The 20,365-nt window shown below is 42.3% G+C and overlaps 2 protein-coding genes across 2 annotated transcripts in view; one reads left to right on the forward strand and one right to left on the reverse strand.

Moving 5' to 3' along the window:
* Positions 1–1,889: 1,889 nt before the first annotated feature.
* LOC115083380 lies at positions 1,890–4,146 on the reverse strand. The gene is made up of 2 exons (XM_029587180.1): positions 3,987–4,146; positions 1,890–2,565 (listed from the first exon to the last, which is right to left on the reverse strand). The coding sequence occupies exon 2, from the start codon at positions 2,562–2,564 to the stop codon at positions 1,890–1,892; it is 675 nt and encodes a 224-aa protein (XP_029443040.1). The 5' UTR covers position 2,565; positions 3,987–4,146.
* A 551-nt stretch (positions 4,147–4,697) lies between these two features.
* The window catches only part of DSG2 (desmoglein 2), a 110,771-nt gene continuing 95,103 nt past the window's right edge, over positions 4,698–20,365 (forward strand). The window contains exon 1 of the mRNA XM_029591174.1: positions 4,698–5,838. Within this exon, the coding sequence (XP_029447034.1) occupies positions 5,794–5,838 (45 nt within the window). The 5' untranslated portion in view covers positions 4,698–5,793. The remainder of the gene's footprint in view (positions 5,839–20,365) is intronic.

A 20,365-nucleotide genomic window follows, 5' to 3' on the forward strand; every position in this document is an offset into this window, starting at 1 on the left:
AGAAGTCTGCAGTCTCTCAGCAGCCATCTGGGACTAGCATAGCGCGCGCCCCCGGCAACTCACCTCACAGCGAGCAGGGGGGCGGAGCTTCTCGCTCCCTGCGCCGGAGGGGTCACCTGGAGACAGGCCCGTGACGTCAGCCAAAGGCAAGGTGTGAAGAGGCAGAGCACGAGCGAGCGCCCGCCCTGCATTCATTTCGCCCCTTGCAGTTTCTATCCCCCCCGCCCCCCCTTTCACCGTCGAGGGCGGGCGGAGCGTTATCGATACCAGCTGCGCCGGATAAACAGCGCGGGGGCACTGCACTGCTCGGCATTGTGGGGCACAGTCTGTCTCTGCTGGCGGCTCGACCATGGGCCCCTCCGCGCTAGTTCTCGGCTCTTTCTTACTGCTGACGGTGAGTGCGGACTTTACTTTTTTTTTAAAAAAATGTTTCTTCCTAAACCCAGCAGTAGCAGCGGGAGAGTAAGTAAAGTTATGTGGGCGTTGAAGTACTAAAGGGAGCGCAGGCCTGGGGACGTCGCGCTCTTCTCTTAGCTCAGGAGCAGGTCCCTCCCCTCCCCGACGAGGTGAACACTGCCTGGGCGAGCAGGAACCGTCCTGGCACCTAAGGCAAACTATTACTAGAGAAAACATTATCACCAGCGATTTGAAACGCTTGCTACAAAAAAAAAAAGGAGTTTATTGCTGGAACACCTTGCTTGGTTGGATTGGTGGTGTCTAAAGTTACAGGGCTTAAGTTCAACCACACCCTGCTAGTGTAGAAAGAGCATACAGCTGCCCATGGGCTCGGCCAGGTCCAGGGCTCAAAGCAAGGGGAGGCTTTTGGATTTCCTAGCGGTGGATCAGGTGGAAAGTCACCCCTAGACAAACACATTCAGTGACATTAAAAAACAAAAAAAAAATCCTGATAGGATTTGTGCAAAATAATCACTTTCTTTCTCCCTCATTTTCGTAATGTCAACAAGTAAAATACCTGCTGATTATAGCAAAATCTTTAAATGATCGATAGCTGGAAAATTTGAGACTAGGGGTGTTGCATTCTGATTTGCTCTTGAACTGAGTATTACTTGAAAATATGCATTGTATCAAGTAAATAAAAGTCTGTTGAACTTTAAATTTGTGCCCAGCTGATCATTTTTATGAAAGTGGACATTGATAACGAAAAACACATTAACACTTGTTCATTTTATTTGTGCAGTGATTTCAAATAGTAACTTGCCTTTCTATCCATCTTTTTGAATGTGAGGTTCATTCAGAGTGGATTAGTACCAATATGTGGTCCACTTCACTAATTATATGTTGTCAATTTGTTGTCTCTTTTGGTTTTGTTGCCACTTCACTAATGACCATCTAGCTCCACCAAACTTCCTTAATTTCTCCCATAGTTGAACTGTCATGAAATTATTTGTAAAATCTGAATTATTGATTAAAAAGGTGAATTTCAAAATTCTTGTGAGCGTCAGAACCAGGAGATATGCACACAAGTCGGGCTGATATGTGCCAAGTGGATTTTAAAAGCCGCCCATGTATGTGCTTATTTCCTGCTAACACACAAATGAAAAATTCTGAAAAAAGGGGCAGGGCACAAGCATTCCTGGGTTTCACCTTGAAATTTGTGTGTAAATACTTAGGCACACAGGCATGCGCTGGGGTCCCCTGCCACATAACTTCTACTATGGATGGTGTGTAGGTTGTAAAATAAACTAAACTCATCAACGGGGTGATTACCTATTCTTACCTGGGCAAACTGTAGCTGTGGCTGGGGTTGGTGTCACAAGTAAATATCCCCCATGGGTTGTCCTGACTGCCCTGTTTCCTGTGTTGGGCTAGTGTTAGCATTACCCTGCCCATGCCAGTTATCGAAAATAGCTTTCATAGCAGCGAAATTGTCAGTAGGAGCGCTTTGTGGCCCCAGCCACACTTCGCTGCCATTCCTTGGTGGTGGGTAACTGGGCTGTGTTTGGGGGTACCTGCGCATTACCCTGGCCCCGGTTTAAATCAGGGTACTCACAGTTCTGTCCTTCTTGCGGTTGCCCGTGTTGTCCATGAGCTGTCTGTTGACGTGCTGGTGGCTGGGTGTTGCCAGCTGAACTGTTGGAGCTGCCCGCTGCACCGTGCTGTGGACCGATGGGCACTGAGCCAGGGGATGGGCTAGTGGTATGCGTTAAGGCATCCAGCATTGCCTTCACCCTGTCCGTGCCATGGATAGCAGCAGCTGACAAGGTTTGGTCCATGAGCTGACGCAGCTGTCGTTCGGTAACATTGCCGAAGTTCTCTCGTGGCGGTGCTGCAGGGGTCGGTGCTGCAGGGGTCATGCCCCGTGGAGGGGGCTGCTCCGGTACATAGCAGCCCAAATGGCTGATGCTACGCGGTTGTCGTGTGCTTGCGGATTTCCTCTTCTTATTCCTCTGTGTCTTGGTCTTACGTTTTTCGACTTCTGGCGTTGCCGCGAAGTTTTCCTGCAATTTGCTTGGCTTCCAACGTGCTCGCTTGGCTGGAGCCTGAGCCTGGTCCGGCATAAGTGCGGACGGGGCAGAAGCCATAGCAAACTGAGTGGTAGCCATGCTGTGTAGACATATTAAATGGTTAGATCCCGCACAGTTTTGGGGGGGGGGGGGGGGGCGGCATATCAATAGGTAGCCAAACGTGGGTGTGCGCACACCTGCTAAGGGGGGTGGGTGGGGGAGGGGGCAGCCGGGGTACGGGGGGCGCACGTTTGGGCCCGGCAAGTTTGGGGGGGCTGGACGGGAATAGGATGGGGTGGGGGCAGCTGAGGAAGGTGGGGGGGGGGGCGAGGGGCGGCCAGACTCTGTGGGGAGGCGGGAGTGCCGGCGCATGGGGGGGGGGCCTGGGGAGTAAAAGAAAAGTAATAGTAAAAGAAAATCCTGAAAGTCCATGTGCTGACCTCCAAAATGGCCGCTGCCATGTGCTGACCTCCCAAAATGGCCGCTGCCATGTGCTGACCTCCCAAAATGGCCGCTGCCATGTGCTGACCTCTGCTGGCAAGCCCTTCCCATGAGAACCACAATACCATGCTAAGATGTAAGCCGACCTTTCATTAATATTTTAATTTACTTTGTATAGAGCTGCATAGCGCAGCCTAAATCATATCTATCAAGCTGAGGGTCCTGTACCCCTTATAATTCAGTATAAACATGCACATGGGACAGCTGTCCCTTTAAATGGTAACCGAATACTAAATATCACCTTTAGGATTAATATAAAAAACATCCTGTTAACCTGGCTGAGCACTCAAATGCCGTACCGCTGTCCCATAGACATATCATCAGAATTCCCAACTACGGGATGCTGGCTACTTTTTAATTGTCAGATTACTTAGGTATAACAAAGCACATTCACAGGTTGTTGAGGTAGCATGGTAGACATGAAGCCTGCCCACTTCCTAGCAATTTAGAGAGCGAGGGGTAAAGCAATACATAGAAAACGTCGATTTTAAAGTAAAGCAAGCCTACAAGATCAGTGCTCTAACCACTGAGCTACCAAGCCTGCTACTGCCAGCCATGTGCTCTAACCACCTATGCATTCACCATGTGTAGACCCCTTCAATGGCGTTTCTTAAAAGGCTACAAGTGAAAGATAACCAGCCCTGTACTCGCTGCCCTTTCAATAAATACAGCAACATGCAGAGCAAGCATTGTGCTGAAAGCCAGCCATGAGTTCATAAAATATATATATAATAACAGGTAAAGTGTGGCCATGTCCCCATGGCGTTTCACTAAATATATATTAGTTAAAATATATATAACCAGCCATGTGCTAAGGCATTTCCTTAAATAAAATAACATTCCAGGCAGAAGCAGCCATGCATTCAAAGCCTTTTCATTAAATAAAGTACTGGTAATGCAGAGCCAGTTCAATGCAAAAGGGGGGAGGGGGTGAGCATACCTTCCAGACCTTAGCAACACAAAATTACCATTAATATTCTCAACATTTTGCCTATAAGCCACAAAATCTATGCACTTTACCCAATGATGTAATCAAAGAAATCGTTCCTGCTCCTTTAGCTGATCTGCTCCTCTTACAGCACAGCCGTGCTGGAGGCAAAGTGAAAGTAAAAGCAAAACTGTTGTAGCACAGCCGTGCTGAGGTCAGCCTGTTGCTCTCCCTTCCAGGCTGCAAATGTGCTCCCCCACCCCACCCTACCTCAAAGTACCCAAGCTCAGAGACGCCGCCTTCCTTGTCTCATTGGCTCATGCCCAGGTTTGAACTGGCCCCTAATCCCTAGGCTGTGCCCCCCTCCCTCTTGCCTGCCCCACGTCTGCCCAGTTATACGGCCCATGCCTGGAGAGGCAGGGCCTCCTTAAGCTTTCCTTTGACATATCCTGATGAAGAAGATCAGATACTTTTAATGGAAAAGAGGAAGAGAAGAAGAAGAAAAGATCAGATATCAAAGGGTGGAGGAAGGAGCAGCAGCAAAGTGAGGGGGTCATTTACCAAGAGGATCACACGCGATACCAAGATGGGGGTGGAGTCGGGGCGGTGTCAGCCCCGGAAGAGGAGGAGTCGGGGCGGCACCGGGGCTGACACTACAAGGTACCCTTGTTTATCGCTGTCAGTTTCGAGCAGAATAACTACACCTTTTAGGGGGTAGTTATTTGGCGCAACGCCAGCAGCGATTGCAGGACCAACCCCCCCCCCCCCTTACCACGGGATTCACTATGCCTTGCAGCATTAGTAAATCCAGCCCTAAGAGAGAGATCTGAATAAAAGTTGTGTGATTGCTGTGTTAGTCCAAATAGATCGCTGAAGAATACCTGCCCTGACATTTAGTCACTCCAAAAGTAACAAATTGTATTTTGTTTTGTTTTATTTATGTATTTTTTTAAACCACCAATAACTTAAAGCTCTTCCATGCCCCCAAAACAAAAAAGGAGAGAACAATTTCAGAGTAGCAGAAAGGCTTTGTCATATTCCTGGTGAAAGAACGTGTCTCCAAACAAGAAAATAAAAAGTAAAACTACTGGAAGCGAAAAGCATCAAAATTGTCCTTCTAAGAGACAGAGAAATTCACTTAGCTACCCACTACCATCAGAAACTAAATGTATATTTTCCGTCGCTCCCCAGTCCACCCCACAACGATATAAAAAGGCATCAGGACTTATTATCCTCTACACATCTGCATTACTTCGGAGGTCTGTTTTAGTATCCTCCAAACTAAAAAGTGGAAAATCATTGAGCTTCTAAAACACGTTCTCTTCGGGGCGCTAATATGACTTCCAAACACAACAGGCGAATATAATTAAAAAAAAAAAAAAAAGTTAATTAAGAATTGCTTCTGTAGAACAAGACAGTTCGTTGTGAAGGGGACCCCCCTCTGATCTGAGACACAATGTGAAAAAAAAAGTAATCAAGACCATAGCAACTCAGTTTCACTTCTAACCTTACCAAAACCCAAACCAATTAGCCCCAGAAAATTTGAAGCAAAGAAGTCTGCAGTCTCTCAGCAGCCATCTGGGACTAGCATAGCGCGCGCCTCCGGCAACTCACCTCACAGCGAGCAGGGGGGCGGAGCTTCTCGCTCCCTGCGCCGGAGGGGTCACCTGGAGACAGGCCCGTGACGTCAGCCAAAGGCAAGGTGTGAAGAGGCAGAGTGCGAGCGAGCGCCCGCCCTGCATTCATTTCGCCCCTTGCAGTTTCTATCCCCCCCGCCCCCCTTTCACCGTGGAGGGCGGGCGGAGCGTTATCGATACCAGCTGTGCCGGATAAACAGCGCGGGGGCACTGCACTGCACGGCATTGTGGGGCACAGTCTGTCTCTGCTGGCGGCTCGACCATGGGCCCCTCCGCGCTAGTTCTCGGCTCTTTCTTACTGCTGACGGTGAGTGCGGACTTTACTTTTTTTTAAAAAAAATGTTTCTTCCTAAACCCAGCAGTAGCAGCGGGAGAGTAAGTAAAGTTATGTGGGCGTTGAAGTACTAAAGGGAGCGCAGGCCTGGGGACGTCGCGCTCTTCTCTTAGCTCAGGAGCAGGTCCCTCCCCTCCCCGACGAGGTGAACACTGCCTGGGCGAGCAGGAACCGTCCTGGCACCTAAGGCAAACTATTACTAGAGAAAACATTATCACCAGCGATTTGAAACGCTTGCTACAAAAAAAAAAAAGGAGTGTATTGCTGGAACACCTTGCTTGGTTGGATTGGTGGTGTCTAAAGTTACAGGGCTTGAGTTCAACCACACCCTGCTAGTGTAGAAAGAGCATACAGCTGCCCATGGGCTCGGCCAGGTCCAGGGCTCAAAGCAAGGGGAGGCTTTTGGATTTCCTAGCGGTGGATCAGGTGGAAAGTCACCCCTAGACAAACACATTCAGTGACATTAAAAAACAAAAAAAAAATCCTGATAGGATTTGTGCAAAATAATCACTTTCTTTCTCCCTCATTTTCGTAATGTCAACAAGTAAAATACCTGCTGATTATAGCAAAATCTTTAAATGATCGATAGCTGGAAAATTTGAGACTAGGGGTGTTGCATTCTGATTTGCTCTTGAACTGAGTATTACTTGAAAATATGCATTGTATCAAGTAAATAAAAGTCTGTTGAACTTTAAATTTGTGCCCAGCTGATCATTTTATGAAAGTGGACATTGATAACGAAAAACACATTAACACTTGTTCATTTTATTTGTGCAGTGATTTCAAATAGTAACTTGCCTTTCTATCCATCTTTTTGAATGTGAGGTTCATTCAGAGTGGATTAGTACCAATATGTGGTCCACTTCACTAATTATATGTTATCAATTTGTTGTCTCTTTTGGTTTTGTTGCCACTTCACTAATGACCATCTAGCTCCACCAAACTTCCTTAATTTCTCCCATAGTTGAACTGTCATGAAATTATTTGTAAAATCTGAATTATTGATTAAAAAGGTGAATTTCAAAATTCTTGTGAGCGTCAGAACCAGGAGATATGCACACAAGTCGGGCTGATATGTGCCAAGTGGATTTTAAAAGCCGCCCATGTATGTGCTTATTTCCTGCTAACACACAAATGAAAAATTCTGAAAAAAGGGGCAGGGCACAAGCATTCCTGGGTTTCACCTTGAAATTTGTGTGTAAATACTTAGGCACACAGGCATGCGCTGGGGTCCCCTGCCACATAACTTCTACTATGGATGGTGTGTAGGTTGTAAAATAAACTAAACTCATCAACGGGGTGATTACCTATTCTTACCTGGGCAAACTGGGAATAAACTGGTAATGGTGTCAGTGTGTGTGTCTTTTAAAAAAAAAAAATCCCCCCACTTTTGTGGTGGTAGCAGTAAAGGTACGCATCCAGGTTATTTTATTACTCATGTATGTTATAAAATGGGTGTAGGCTGACAAAAACGTGCACATGTGCGCCCATGCACTTGTTCAGAAGTTACTGTCTAAATGTATAGTAGTCTGGATTCCTCTTTCAGTGCATAGCAAATATAAACTATTTGTTTTCATTTTTGATATGCAGGTTTGGTCAAGGAGAGTTGAATAAAAACATCAAAATTAATTCTTAAGCTTTTATTTTAAGTGAACCTCCTTTTGTTTTTTTGAAACAGTTACTGAAGGTGTGAATTTGAAATATTGTTAGGGTAATCTGGTATTGGTATTTGTTTAGAGCCATAATATAGGAAAATGTCACCTTTCTAGCTGCTTGACATGAATTGATAGCTAGTTTATTTTGAATTGGATGACTTATTTCTATTTTTTATTTTGTACATGGATTTTATTAGGACTGATCTGAGAAAAAAAATAGGTGGTCTTCTTCGGTTAGGATTTGGATTTGGTTGCTTTGTCAAATGTGAGCTCAAGGCAAATTAATCTGTTTATAGTAGGTATTTCCCAGCCCTACCCAACGTCACAAGAAACACCAGTGAGAGAAATTAGATTTGAACCCTTGCTTCCCTGAGTCTCAGCCAGTTGCTCTAAATATTAGGCTACTCTCCAGTTATAGCTAAAGAAATGAAAAGTTCCTTAGTAAATTATTTCTGATAGTGCACAACATATTTATAAATTTAAAAATATTCTAGTGTAATTCTAGTGTAATCTGACTTCTGTAATACCATTTTTTTTCTTTTAGAAATTGTCATTGCTTTTGTTGAAAGCTTGATTTATTCTTTTTGGAAGCATAAATTCACAGCACTAAACTTTAAGATTAGATGAGTTCACCATATCTTGAAAAGTTTTTACAAAAAGAACCTTGACATGATCTCATGCTGGAGAAATTGAAATTATCACCAGTTCACATACCTCTTCCTCGCTTATTGTTGAGCTCAAACGTTTGTTACTTTTATCTCGCCAGTTTCAAAACTCGGTTAATGTAAAAGAGAAACTTGATTTAGAGCATATTTAATGTAAACATTTCATTAAGCATGACTTAAGATGTGAGAATTTTTATTCTGTAGAAGTGCAGATTGGAAACATAATATTAACATGCAGGTTTTTAGTTAGTTTTCCTTGAGGAATGTGGAATGTACCAACTCCTTGAAGAGTTAACATGTTTTTAAATTGGAAATTACTGTGTGAAAACCAGAAAAGGTAAATAGATTCATTTTTCATGTAAGTGGTGGGGTAAAAAACCTCAAGGGCCTCTCTTACACATGAATATTCATGCCAAAGAAATGATACAATACCTGCTTGACTGGGACATTCTTGCTTCTTAAAAAAAAAAATGAACAGCAGACACAAAGTTACATTTTCTCAGCCAAATCGCCTTACATTCATTAATTGGAGTGATTTGTGTCTGTGCAATAGTAACTTCCAAGCTAGGTGAAGTCCCTTCACTAGGTCTAGTGTTCAGGCTATTCATAATCTTGGAGGACCTAAATATGTATACCCTGGAGGAGAGACACAGGGGCGATATGACTTACATACCCGAAAGGTATTAATGATGCACAAGAACCAAAGCTTTTCTCATAGGAAAGCTGTAGAGCTAGGGGGTTATCATATGAAATTCCAAGGGAATAGATTTGGGAGCAATGTCAGTAAATATTTCTTCAGGGAAAAGACTACTGGATGCATGGAATGCCCTCTTGGAAGAGGTGATGAAGATAAGAACAGTAATGAAGTTCAAAACCAGCAGGGGATAAACACAGAGGATCCCTAGTGGCTATAATAAGGCCATGAAAAAACTGGGTAACCTGTGATTAATTTTAGGTGTAACATTTCTGCATGGGGGTAACCTTCACAGAGCAGCAGCCACTACTCCTAAACAACTTGCTAGGCAGACTGGATGGACCATTTGGGTCTTTATCTGCTGTCATTTACTATAAGATAGACAAGGTGTGGCCAACTCTTAAGAGCCACAAAGGATTTCAGAATATCCACGATGAATATGCCTAAGAGATGTACATGCACTGCTTGATTTGTATGCAAATATCTCATGCACATTCATTATGCATATCCTGTAAACCAGACCTATTTGTGGCTCTTGAAGACTGAAGTTGGCCACCTCTGAGATAGACCAAATATATGTAAACATGAGAGCTGGGCTAATTTGCATGTTTTGCTACTTGAACACCACACTTGATTAAGGAGAACTGAGTTTGGGAGCCATTGCAATAAGGCATGTTGGGTCAAATGTACTAATGGGAATTTTCCTTGTGTTTTTTTTTTTTTTTTTTTTGTCTGGGGGAAAATGCTTAGTACTTCTGGCCAGTTTGCAGCATGGTGGATCTGCCTTCTCATGACTACCTGCTTGCAACTGACTTAAGTGTGTGTGGAGCTGCCTTTAGAATTAAATGGTGAACACTACATTGGTAACATTATCATCCTTAATGGATCCTTGTCATCAATGCTTAATCATGTCTAACTTCCTATTTAATTTTTTAAGTAGTTAGTGTAAAACATGCCCTTATTTGAAAGTTATTTCCACAGTCATGTTTAAAAACACTGATAGTCACATCAGTAATCTCCAACCTAATCCATGTGAAAATATTTCTATTCTGCAAGCAGCAGCACCCTAACTTTGAATTTGTTTCAGTTGTACTGTCAAAGGCGGTACTTGCTCGGAGGCAATAGCAAACATGCCTAAACTCATTTGCGCAGAATTACTTTCTTTTTATCTTTCTGTCTTCGTCAAGCTTGTTCTACCTTTTAATGTGCAGAATCATTTCTAACACTCTGCATAGATGTATACAGGGAAGGTAATTTTTGAAACATGGGCAATTTATTGGCAGATACTTCCTTAAGTTTGTGCCAATTTGCAAAACAAATATATGCATAAGTTCACTTTTGAAAATGATCCCTAAGAATGTGCACAGGCTCATCTCTCAAAGTTATACCTGCTCTTTGCAGAGCATAACTTGTGTAGGTTCATTTCCATGCATGCACTTTTTTTGTTGTTTTTTTTAAATAAAGGTGTGTATAAATCTAACTCCCAGCACCCACCTGGAACACCTGGCTTTTTTGTGTGTATAGACAGTGCGTGACATTGGGCTACACACACACGCTTATGCTCCAGCCACCCGCCCCCTGCAGTTTTATGCTTACAACATTTCCCTGTTAAAATACTGGGAGTTTAGCGCACATTAAAAGGGGAAAAAAAAGATGGGATTAGCTGCTTTCCAAATTATCATAGACAGATTATTATCAGATGTAATGCTGTTTATCCTGTTAGGCTGGTTCTTCATGTATCGTACCTGTATGCAAAGATCATAGGAAAGTAACTCCTACTGTCTGTATGATTCTCAGTTCTTGTTGAGCATCTTTTGTGTCAACAGTTTCTAAACCATTCTACATATAATTTTTAAAGCTCTGTAATCTGTACTTGATTGCAGAGTGAGGGCCTGATTCTTTGCTTTAAAAAAAAAAAAATTCCCACAGGCACAATTTGGGAGGGAATCATATTATGCCCTGAGTGTATCTTTAGTAAAATCCTGATGTAAAGTTATTCAGTGCAGACCAGAGAGCTGAATAAATTAAATGTACCCAAAATCACTTTTTAAATTTCATACCTCCATTCTGGAAATCCTATGAAAAGAGATATTGCCCAAATTGCTGGCAGTCCTTGCACTATAAAGCTTCACTGAGAGCTTCATAAAAAAAAAAAAACCAAAAAAAAACCATATGTATAGAATTGACCATTACAGTTAGTTTAGACATTGTAAACATATTCTGCATAGCCATCTATCAATAAAGTGCTGTTAATCTTAACAAAAAGCAATAATTTCAAGCAGCAGGGTACTCGGGAGTTCCGTCAGTTCAGAGATACAATTAATGAGCCATGGATGCTGTGGACCACTTCTAGTCAGTTGGCTCTTCCATTTCAAAATGGAAGTACTAGTTTTATTTGCAAGTAATATTTTTTTTTTTAAATCCATTTCATGCAAACAAGGACATTTATGGACCAATGATTATGACCCTGATTGTTCAAAAGATGCCTTGAGCAATAAGTCCTTAACATGGCTGTTTATGAAGGTCCTCATCCATACTAAATTTGTAATATGTATTTTTTTGAAGCAATATAAAGTGCATTGAATGCTTTTTTTTTTAGTAGATAACTGGTATCTGTATTCCACTGAACTCTATGGAAGACACTAACCAATGCTGAATTAAATGTGCAGTTAAGATTTTTCATTGGTGATGTGCCTCTCTGTGGAACCTTTTTGAATTGCATGTCCTGACCTTGGACGGTAAAACGTCAGAACTGCTGAAGCAGGAACACTGTGGACTTGTGCGATAGAAAGAACTGTCATTGTACAAAATTGCCATCTGTTTACTGAGCCCAGTACAGATTTTCTTTATATTCGTGCTAAAATATAAGTTAACTCATGATGCAGTAAGCTAATAGTATGCTAAGGCATTAGGAGTTTAAAAAAAACCCAAAAACTAACTTGAAAATGTGAGCACAAAAATATGCTTGGCACGTGCAAATCGTTTTTGTACAGAAATCTGAGTGCAGGACCTTTGAACCACAATCTGTGTTCAGCCCTATAGAACAGTGATTCTTTTTTTTTTTTTGCTAAGACACATCTGACACTGAGTTCGTTTTGTAGCTGTGCATTCTCGCCTTCCTTTTCCTCTGCCAACCCTTTTTGGCATCATTGCCTTTCCTCTCATTTCTTGCCCCTTCCCCCCAAGATCCTTTCCATTGGACAAGCAGTATTCCTGACCTGCTGCTGCTCTTCTGGCTTCCCACTGAAATTGGAACTACATTGGGGGGGGGGGGGGGTGTCCTGTAGTCTCATGAGACCCGATGACCCCACACAGTTCTGACTTCAGCATGAAGCTGGTGGAGGAGGCAGCAGCAGGTAAGGAGCGCTGACTCCTGCTGGTGGGAACCTATAGTGTAAGAGACGAGGAGGGGAGATACAAATGAATACTTTGCTGCCATTAGCAATTGCAACCTCCTGTTTACTCTCTGCGGGGGGGGGGGACTGTGACCAGTTTTATGGAAGACCTGAGGTTCTTCCACATTACACCATTTGAGAACCTGTGCCATAAACAATAGCCGCAGAAACTTATCTCCACTTCTCACCAGGCATTAAATTTCCAGCATTAAGAAACCATGAGCTAAACCTGTGTATCTCTCTGCACTGGGGAGTAATAACAAATACCCTTATTCTCATGGGACTTGCATGGAGGCGTGCTAGTTTGTGCGCACATTTTTTTAATGCACTCAGCTCAGTGTTAAATCAGGAATAAAGTTATGCGCACAGCAGCTCATTGTCATATGTGCTTAGCCAAGTGCATCTTATTACATCCTGGCTTTAGATTGTAAGTAGGGACCTTAGTTTTCAATTAGTGGAAAAATAACTTTGTTATAACACACAGGAGAAAAGTCAGTGGAAAAGTCATTTTTCCATGGAATTTTTTTGTTTTTAACATTGAAATTCTCAGGTAAAATAAAAACTGAAAATGAAGGTCCCTAATTGTAAGCCCTCTGGAGCAGCACCTACCAACTTATTCTTGTATTTGTAATCCTGCTTGTACTGAGGTTTTGAAAAGAGAGCAATTTTTAAATCTAAAATTATCAATTCTCACTCTGGAGCAAAGTAACCAGATTCTAAGTTAATGTACAGTGCTGAATTTTTTATTTTGTCACTTGCCATCCTGCTGGTGGGTTTACAGAAGTGAAGCCTGCTCAGATCCAAACCCTGAAACGCCTTTCTTAGTCATTTGGCCTGACAGCTTGCTTCTGTCCTTTCATTTAGATACAGTGAATGGTAGGCTTGCATACATTTTTGATGAAAAAACAGTCACCTACCCAATCGGCCTTATCTAAGTCAACCATTGCAAAACTAGTAAGAGAGGCATGAAATTGAAGTTTTTTCCTACTTTTCAGCAGAAAAAATGAAAAAAAAAGTCTCAAATTTTGCTTGAGCAGATGACTGCATTTAATAAAAATGGTTTGTGTGCTGTTAAGTCTGCTGGTACAGCACCTTAGAATGCCTCTCTTTGCACAGAGATTGGGGAAATCTCCGCCTGTGCACTGTTCCCACTATTAACCAGTTATAGGACACACAATGTTTTTTGTAAAAGATCTAGCTTTTGAAAAAGTAAGGCCACATGTTATAGTTAGTTTTTAATTACATTAGGATTCTTTGAGAAAATATAACCTCGGTGTTTTGGACTCAGGTTGTTGCTTTGAAAGTAAGGTTTTAACTGAATATTTTGAAACTATATGTAAGAGGAGTAAATGTAGATGTTACTGAGGTTCTTGTGGAGATACCTTGTTTTGTATGGCGATATTCTAGGGGTACTGAAACTGATCATAGATTACAAAATAGGTCATACGCTTGATGAAGGTAGATTAGCTCAGAGCATATGGAACTCTGTTCTTTATTAATTAAAACTAATGGCTAGGAATGGGTTCTAAGGCAGTAGACGAATATTACAAAATTATGCAAGATACAACTTGGTGTGTGTACTCCTTTGAGACAAAGGGCCCGTGAATAACAAGAGTCGCATTATTACACTTAAATATATTTGGAACTGCTTCTGCGATGGCAGCCAGTAATTTATCCATGAATGAGTTCTCTGGCTCGGAGTCTTATTTAGACATGCTAATGCATTAGAAAATATGAAATCTGCAGGCATTGACCAAGTGCATTCAATTACCCTTGATTTAGAAGCATTGTACTTTAGGAATGTACCTGATTGTGCCTAGACAAGTAAAGTTGTTTGCCATTCAGTTCATTTGGGATGACCAGATGGAGTCCTTCTACATTATGAGAGATTCTTCACATCCATGTAATAGGAATATCTTTTGGTATTACCAGTCCTGTTCTCGGTCTTTTAGTTCTTGACAAATTCATAAGTTTTTTTTTATGTGCTGGAGCCCTTCCTCAAAAGGGTAGTACTATGTTGTGCATTGCATGAAGGTGGATGTCCATAATGAAAACACATACAGGAAGTGGAGACAAGGTGAAATTCATAAGTGTATCAAGTCAATGAAGAGATGTGTCGAATAACAGGTTAAGATTTGCAAAATGCTGCTATCATATAGTCATCAATTCAAAGTTAATTTAATAAGGACTTATCAGATGGTACATAATCTAATCCAAGGCAACAAGCATATAAATACATCAATATAGCTCTAGAACAGGGGTCGGGAACCTATGGCTTGCGAGCCAGATGTGGCTCTTTTGATGGCGGCATCTGGCTCGCAGACATGACTTTAATAAAGTAAAAATCTTAACAAAACCCCCCACCCTCCTGACGCCCCCCAAGACCTGCCAAAAGTCCCTGGAGGTCCAGCGGGGGTCCAGGAGCGGTCTGGGAGCGATCTCCTGGACTTGGGCTGTCGGCTGCCAGTAGTCAAAATGGCGCCGACGGCCCTTTGCCCTCACTATGTCACTGGGGTCGACTAATGGCGGCGGTAGCCCCTGTGACATAGTGAGGGCAAAGGGCCGTCGGCTGCCAGTAATCAAAAGGGCCGTCGGCACCATTTTGACTACTGGCAGCCGACAGCCCAAGTCCAGGAGATCGCTCCTGGACCCCCGCTGGACCACCAGGGACTTTTGGCAGGTCTTGGGGGGGGGGTCAGGAGGGTGGGGGGTTGTAGTAAACTAATTTGGTAGGTCTTGTATGGCTCTCACGGAATTATATTTTAAAATATGTGGCGTTCATGGCTCGCTCAGCCAAAAAGGTTCCCGACCCCTGCTCTAGAAGTTCAGTTTATAATACACAATCGGTCCCCCAACAAGGGCCATGTTTCTCAGATAGCTGTGTCAGAAGGGATGGAAATGACCAGAGGTCTTAAGCTCAAGCATTTCTGAAAAGCATCAAATGAATGAGTGGCAAATCAGAGGCAAGCCAAACTGAAAATGTGATGTATGTACATTGTATACTTAAAACAATTTTTTGTTTGTTCTATTACCTATGTTTTTCAGTGGGGAAGGAGTTCAGATTCTGGGAGCTGTGGCTTAATGAAATTGTCAAAAGTTATTGTGACACAAAACTATCCAAAACAAAGAGCCACACCTCACAAGCTGGCAACTGGTTAAAGATCCAAAATTAGTCATACAGTTTATCAGCAAAGAGCGTGGGCATTGGCTTGATTGGCTAGCCCCAACTTCCTGTTGCATTTTGAAGTATGGGTACTGACCATTAGAAATGAATGTCCCTGGCATTCCATTTTAGATTTTACTGCCATGTAACACTTCAGCCAACTTTGTTAACTAAAAGGATTATTGCACCACATCCAGTACAGACTGAGGCTTAGAGAGATGCTGCTGCTTGCTGTCAGCACGGAAGGACCTAGAAACATTTTCTGCATAAACTGTAACAGTATCTGTATCAGCAAGAAGCACAATTTAATTCCAACTCTCTTTTATAGCATCCTGTCAGATCTGGGGCATGCCATCAGCAAAGGGGCTTTATCCAGTTGAGCCCTGCTCCCCTGTTTGTGCTTTGCAGATAAGCCCATTGTTGCCCTGGACTGAAACTTACTCAAAGAAAAAAAATTTTTTCACTTGATTACTTTTCAAGTCCTACATCAGTAAACTTATTTTTGGAACAACACAAGCTGTTGTGGGGGCATCTTTGTTTTTAACCCACAAAAGTATCCCTAGCCCTAAGGGCCCTGAAGCAAGACTTTCCCTCCTGCTAAAGGAGCCCCATGTGGGTGTCTGATGTGTCCCCTTGTCCAGGTTTGGAAATGGGTTGGGGGGTTTACAGGAGTTTGTCAAAAAAATTAACTGGGAAAGGGTGGGTTAAGCAATACAACGGCATCTACACTGGTGAGGGTGTGCTGACCAGTTGCATGCCTCAGGGCTTGTTGCTGGGGCCAGTGCTCTTTAAATTTGGTGGCCTTCTGGAATATTTGAAGTAAGATGTCTGTTTACAGGTGATCCACACATCTCAAACAGAGTTGTGATATTGAGAAGGATAGGAAAATGCCAAAACTTAGGAAAATGTGAAAGAATGGCAAATATTTTTGGAATAAGACTCAGTGAAATCAAGTATACAATTTAGTATTTGACGGCACAAAAGGACATCCCACTTCTAATTGATAAGAGAGTAAACTACCGAAACCAGAAAGAGGCCTAGAAGTAATCATCTATGATCTAATTGTTTTCCTACTGCTTTGGCACTGACTGGCAACAAACTATGCTAAGGAACATAATAAAAGATGAGTCTTTAAAACACTTTTTTTTGTGGTGTTTTTTTTTTGTCTAGAGAAACAGGTACTGTTTCTCTAGACTCGGGCAGGGCCCCAGGTTAACATGGGCAGGCACTATATGGAGCATGTGGGTGGGGAGAGAGGGAGAGATGAGCTTCACATTCTCTCTCCCTTAGCTTCACCTTCCCAGTGACAATCATCTCTGCTGGATTGCAGCAGTTTAAAAAGAATCAGTTTTTTTTTGCCAGCCAGAAAGGAGCGGCAATGTTCTAGGAAACTGCGTTTATCATTCCGGCCCCAGTGAGAGCAGGAAGTGCATGGGAGGAAAAAGGAAACAAAATCCGTCTTCTGAGCCCTGCTACTGACCCCAGCAGAAAGAAAAGTGCTAGAATTAGGTACTGGCACATACTGGCAGAAAAGACATGAAAAGAGGTATTGCCTGTAGGAAGAAGGAAGTAACATTATTCTTGTACAAGACACTAGGGAAACATAATCTTGAGTACTTTTGTTCAATTACATAATCTGTTTCTGTATGAACACTGAGAGGTAGAAAACTGCCTGGAAAAGGGCAACCAAAATGGTAGATGGCCTGCAACACAGACTAAAGGAGCTAAAAATTAATTTTGTAGGATAAAATAGAAATATTGATATATTGACAAGGTTTAAAAAAAAAAAAAAAAAAGTACAGGAAGGTAGCATTTTCAGCAGAAAATGCTTAAGTGCCAGGCATTGGGCTTAGAGGAAATACTTTACTGACAGGCCGATTCAATAAACTCCACGGGAGAGCGGGCGCTCCTTGGCGAGCGCCCGCTCTCCCGACTTGCACCCCAGCACCTCTCCTGGGCACTTGATTCTTTATTTAAATTAGGGCCCGCGCTAGGGATACTAGCATGTCCCTAGCGCCTCCTTATTAGCAGAAGCGGCGGCTGTCAACGGGTCTGACAACCAACGCTTAATTTTACAGGCGTCTTGTCGAACCCACTGACAGAAAATGGACGCTAGCAAAATTGAGCATCCGTTTTCCAACCTGCGGACCGTCGGACAGCTTATTTTTTTCTTAAAGTTTTTAAAAATAATTTTTATTTTTGGGACCTCTGGCAATATCACCATGATATTAAATCGGAGGGTGTACAGAAAAGCAGTTTGTCCCTGATTTAACGCCTGCTTTTGGGCAGGTGTTAATTTCTGAGTGTAAAATGTGTGGCTTGGCCGCACATTTTACTTTCAGTATCCTGCGGGTATAACTAATAGGCTCATCAATAAGCATTTGCATGTGATGAGCGCTATTAGTTTCGGGGGGGGGGGGGGGGGGTTAGCAGCGCGTTTTCCACGCGCTATTACTCCATACAGTATAAGGGGTGGTAATAGCGCGTGTAAAACGCGCAGTCAAACAGGGCTAAACGGTGCGTTCGGCCGAGCGCACTGTTTTGTATCGGCCTGTGAGTGGATTTTGAATACCTGCAATAGCGTATCAGCTGTCAAGAATGCTGCTTGCAAATTGCAAGTGTTCTTGAATTATCTCTGCCTTCACTTGTGTCCTAAAAGAGAGGTGTGGGGGGCACATTCCTTGAAGAACCAGCAGAAAGGTTTTACTTTTCCATGGGAGTGAGCTAGCACACTTGCTATGGCAGCCATGCTCCTCCTGCAGGTTCCCCATTTGAGAAGGAAGATGGGGGTTGCTGCAGGGAGTATGAGCATGCACCAGCTCAGTCCCATGCTCTGTACAACCTTCCAGCTTTACTCCACAGAGCAGCACCGCTGCAATACCTTTGCTGAAGAACCAATCAGTTGGGATTAGCAGCAGTGGCCTGAGAGGAAGCAGAGGAATTGGAAATGAAGGACATGTAATTTGGGTTATCTTTTAATGTTTCAGGTTTGTTGAAAGTCAAAGTGACAGACTTGAAAACATGCGAAACAAATCCAAAAGACAGTAATAAGGGTAAAGGAGTGAGATTTTTGAGAGGTCAAATAGTCTGCGGTGATTCGGTTGAATAAGGGAAACCGAATAAATACTATTTGCCGATAGTAACTTGTATAATACCTGAGTTCCAAAAGATAATCAACTTGGGGTGTTTTGTTGTGTTTTGGTTTTTTTTGGTGAGGTAGGGCTCCCTGAAGTGGCAAATAGGCTATATTGCACTTAACACATGGTTAAATACTGTTTATTTTAAATAAATTTTATAGTCAGTTGAAATCCAGTAAAAAATAGTATTACAGTTTAATTACAGTGAATTAAAAACACGTTAAAACCAATCCAATTTTAGAAAGGCTTGGCAAAATGTATCATCACCCTAGAGAAGAATGTAAGGTGATGGCTGCCTGGTGTCCAATTGGTCGCACATAAATATTTGATGCTGTTCCCCAAAGACAGAACAAGCAAGAGTAAAATGTATATTCTTTTTTTCTTAAAGAAATCTTAGTTGAAGAATTTAACTCTGGATGCATGCTCTTGACTCAGGCATCCTTTTATGTGGAAACAAAACATGGCTACATCTGACAATTGATGCTGTGTAACATCATCAATCTAAGGATACTGTTTGAGATATCCAATGATGTGGATTCGGGATGACTTTGGAGTGGACGCTCCACCTAACCCTTCCTGTTCAAGAGTCAGGACTTGATTTGCAGTACCACTGCTTCCATCTGGGATGATTTCTCTGATAAAGAGCATAATATCTTCACCTCCCTGAAACAAATACAGGACAATACAGTACTACTAGTTAACTGAAGCTTTCAGTGAAACCCTTTTCATCTGTGCATACAAAAGCAAGGCTAAAAGTGAAAACAGAAACCTTTTGTTACTCTGAGAGAGACAAGAGATCTGAGAGACAGATCATCTGAAAGAAATAGTGCTTTGTAAAAGTCTTCACATCCTTGTATTACATTAGCATTTGCTGTCTAAAAAAAAATACAAATCAAAATGCATTAAAGGAGTTTGTTTCACTGATCTAGACAACATACTCTATGTTCATCATGAGAGAATGATTCTAGAAATTTTCAAAAAGAAATATAATAAAAGCCCAAAATGTCTTGATTTCACAAGTCAATTTTGAGCTCTCTGGGGACTGAGAAGTAACCACAGTACCTGAATTTAATTAGCTTTAAAGTGGCTGAAAGGCAGGGTATAAATATAATAAATTATAAATAAATGTCTTCACACTGTTTGACAGCATACCCAAATCTAGCTCCAGTTCAAAAAATAGCTGTAAGGTCCATAGTGCATTAAATAAAGCCCGCCTTTGTCCAGTCACAGTGGCTGAGCTGATTTGAATACTCCTGGATGAAGAATTAAGCTGTTTCTGTTGTATGATGTGAATGCTAAGCAAAGGTAAAAACTATGCAGAACAAGAAGCTGCGGAAAACTGCAGGCTAACATTGTTCAATGCTACAGCTTTTGGGAAGGCTATAAGAAAATTTCAATGTGTTTTTTTTTTTAATATCCCATGAGTCACTCAGGCCCATCCTTATAAAGCAGAAACAGTTTGGCACCACCAAGACGCTGCTGTGATCATAGCATTCCTCCATTGTCAGTAGCCACAAGTTAAAGAAACTGTTGCTGAAGTTCATCGGGAGGCCTCAGATTATTTATTTTTAACTACAGAGATCTCTGGCTGAGAGTGGGGGACATGTTTAGCTATTCAAATTTGATTACTCCTCAAAAATGGTGTATGGTAGGGTAACTGGAAGAAAAAAACACTGCTGAAGAAGTGTCATATGAAGGGGTGGCCAAGTCTGTTCCTCGAGAGCCATAAACAGGTCAGGCTTTCAGGATGTCCCCAATGAATATGCATAATGTACATTTGCATGCACTGCC

Source organism: Rhinatrema bivittatum, chromosome 2, assembly GCF_901001135.1.
Source record: "Rhinatrema bivittatum chromosome 2, aRhiBiv1.1, whole genome shotgun sequence".
Classification (NCBI taxonomy): domain Eukaryota; kingdom Metazoa; phylum Chordata; class Amphibia; order Gymnophiona; family Rhinatrematidae; genus Rhinatrema; species Rhinatrema bivittatum.

Excerpts from the sequence above, each read along its gene's own strand:
- LOC115083380 (XM_029587180.1), bottom strand. The coding sequence starts at position 2,564 with ATGGCTACCACTCAGTTTGCTATGGCTTCTGCCCCGTCCGCACTTATG.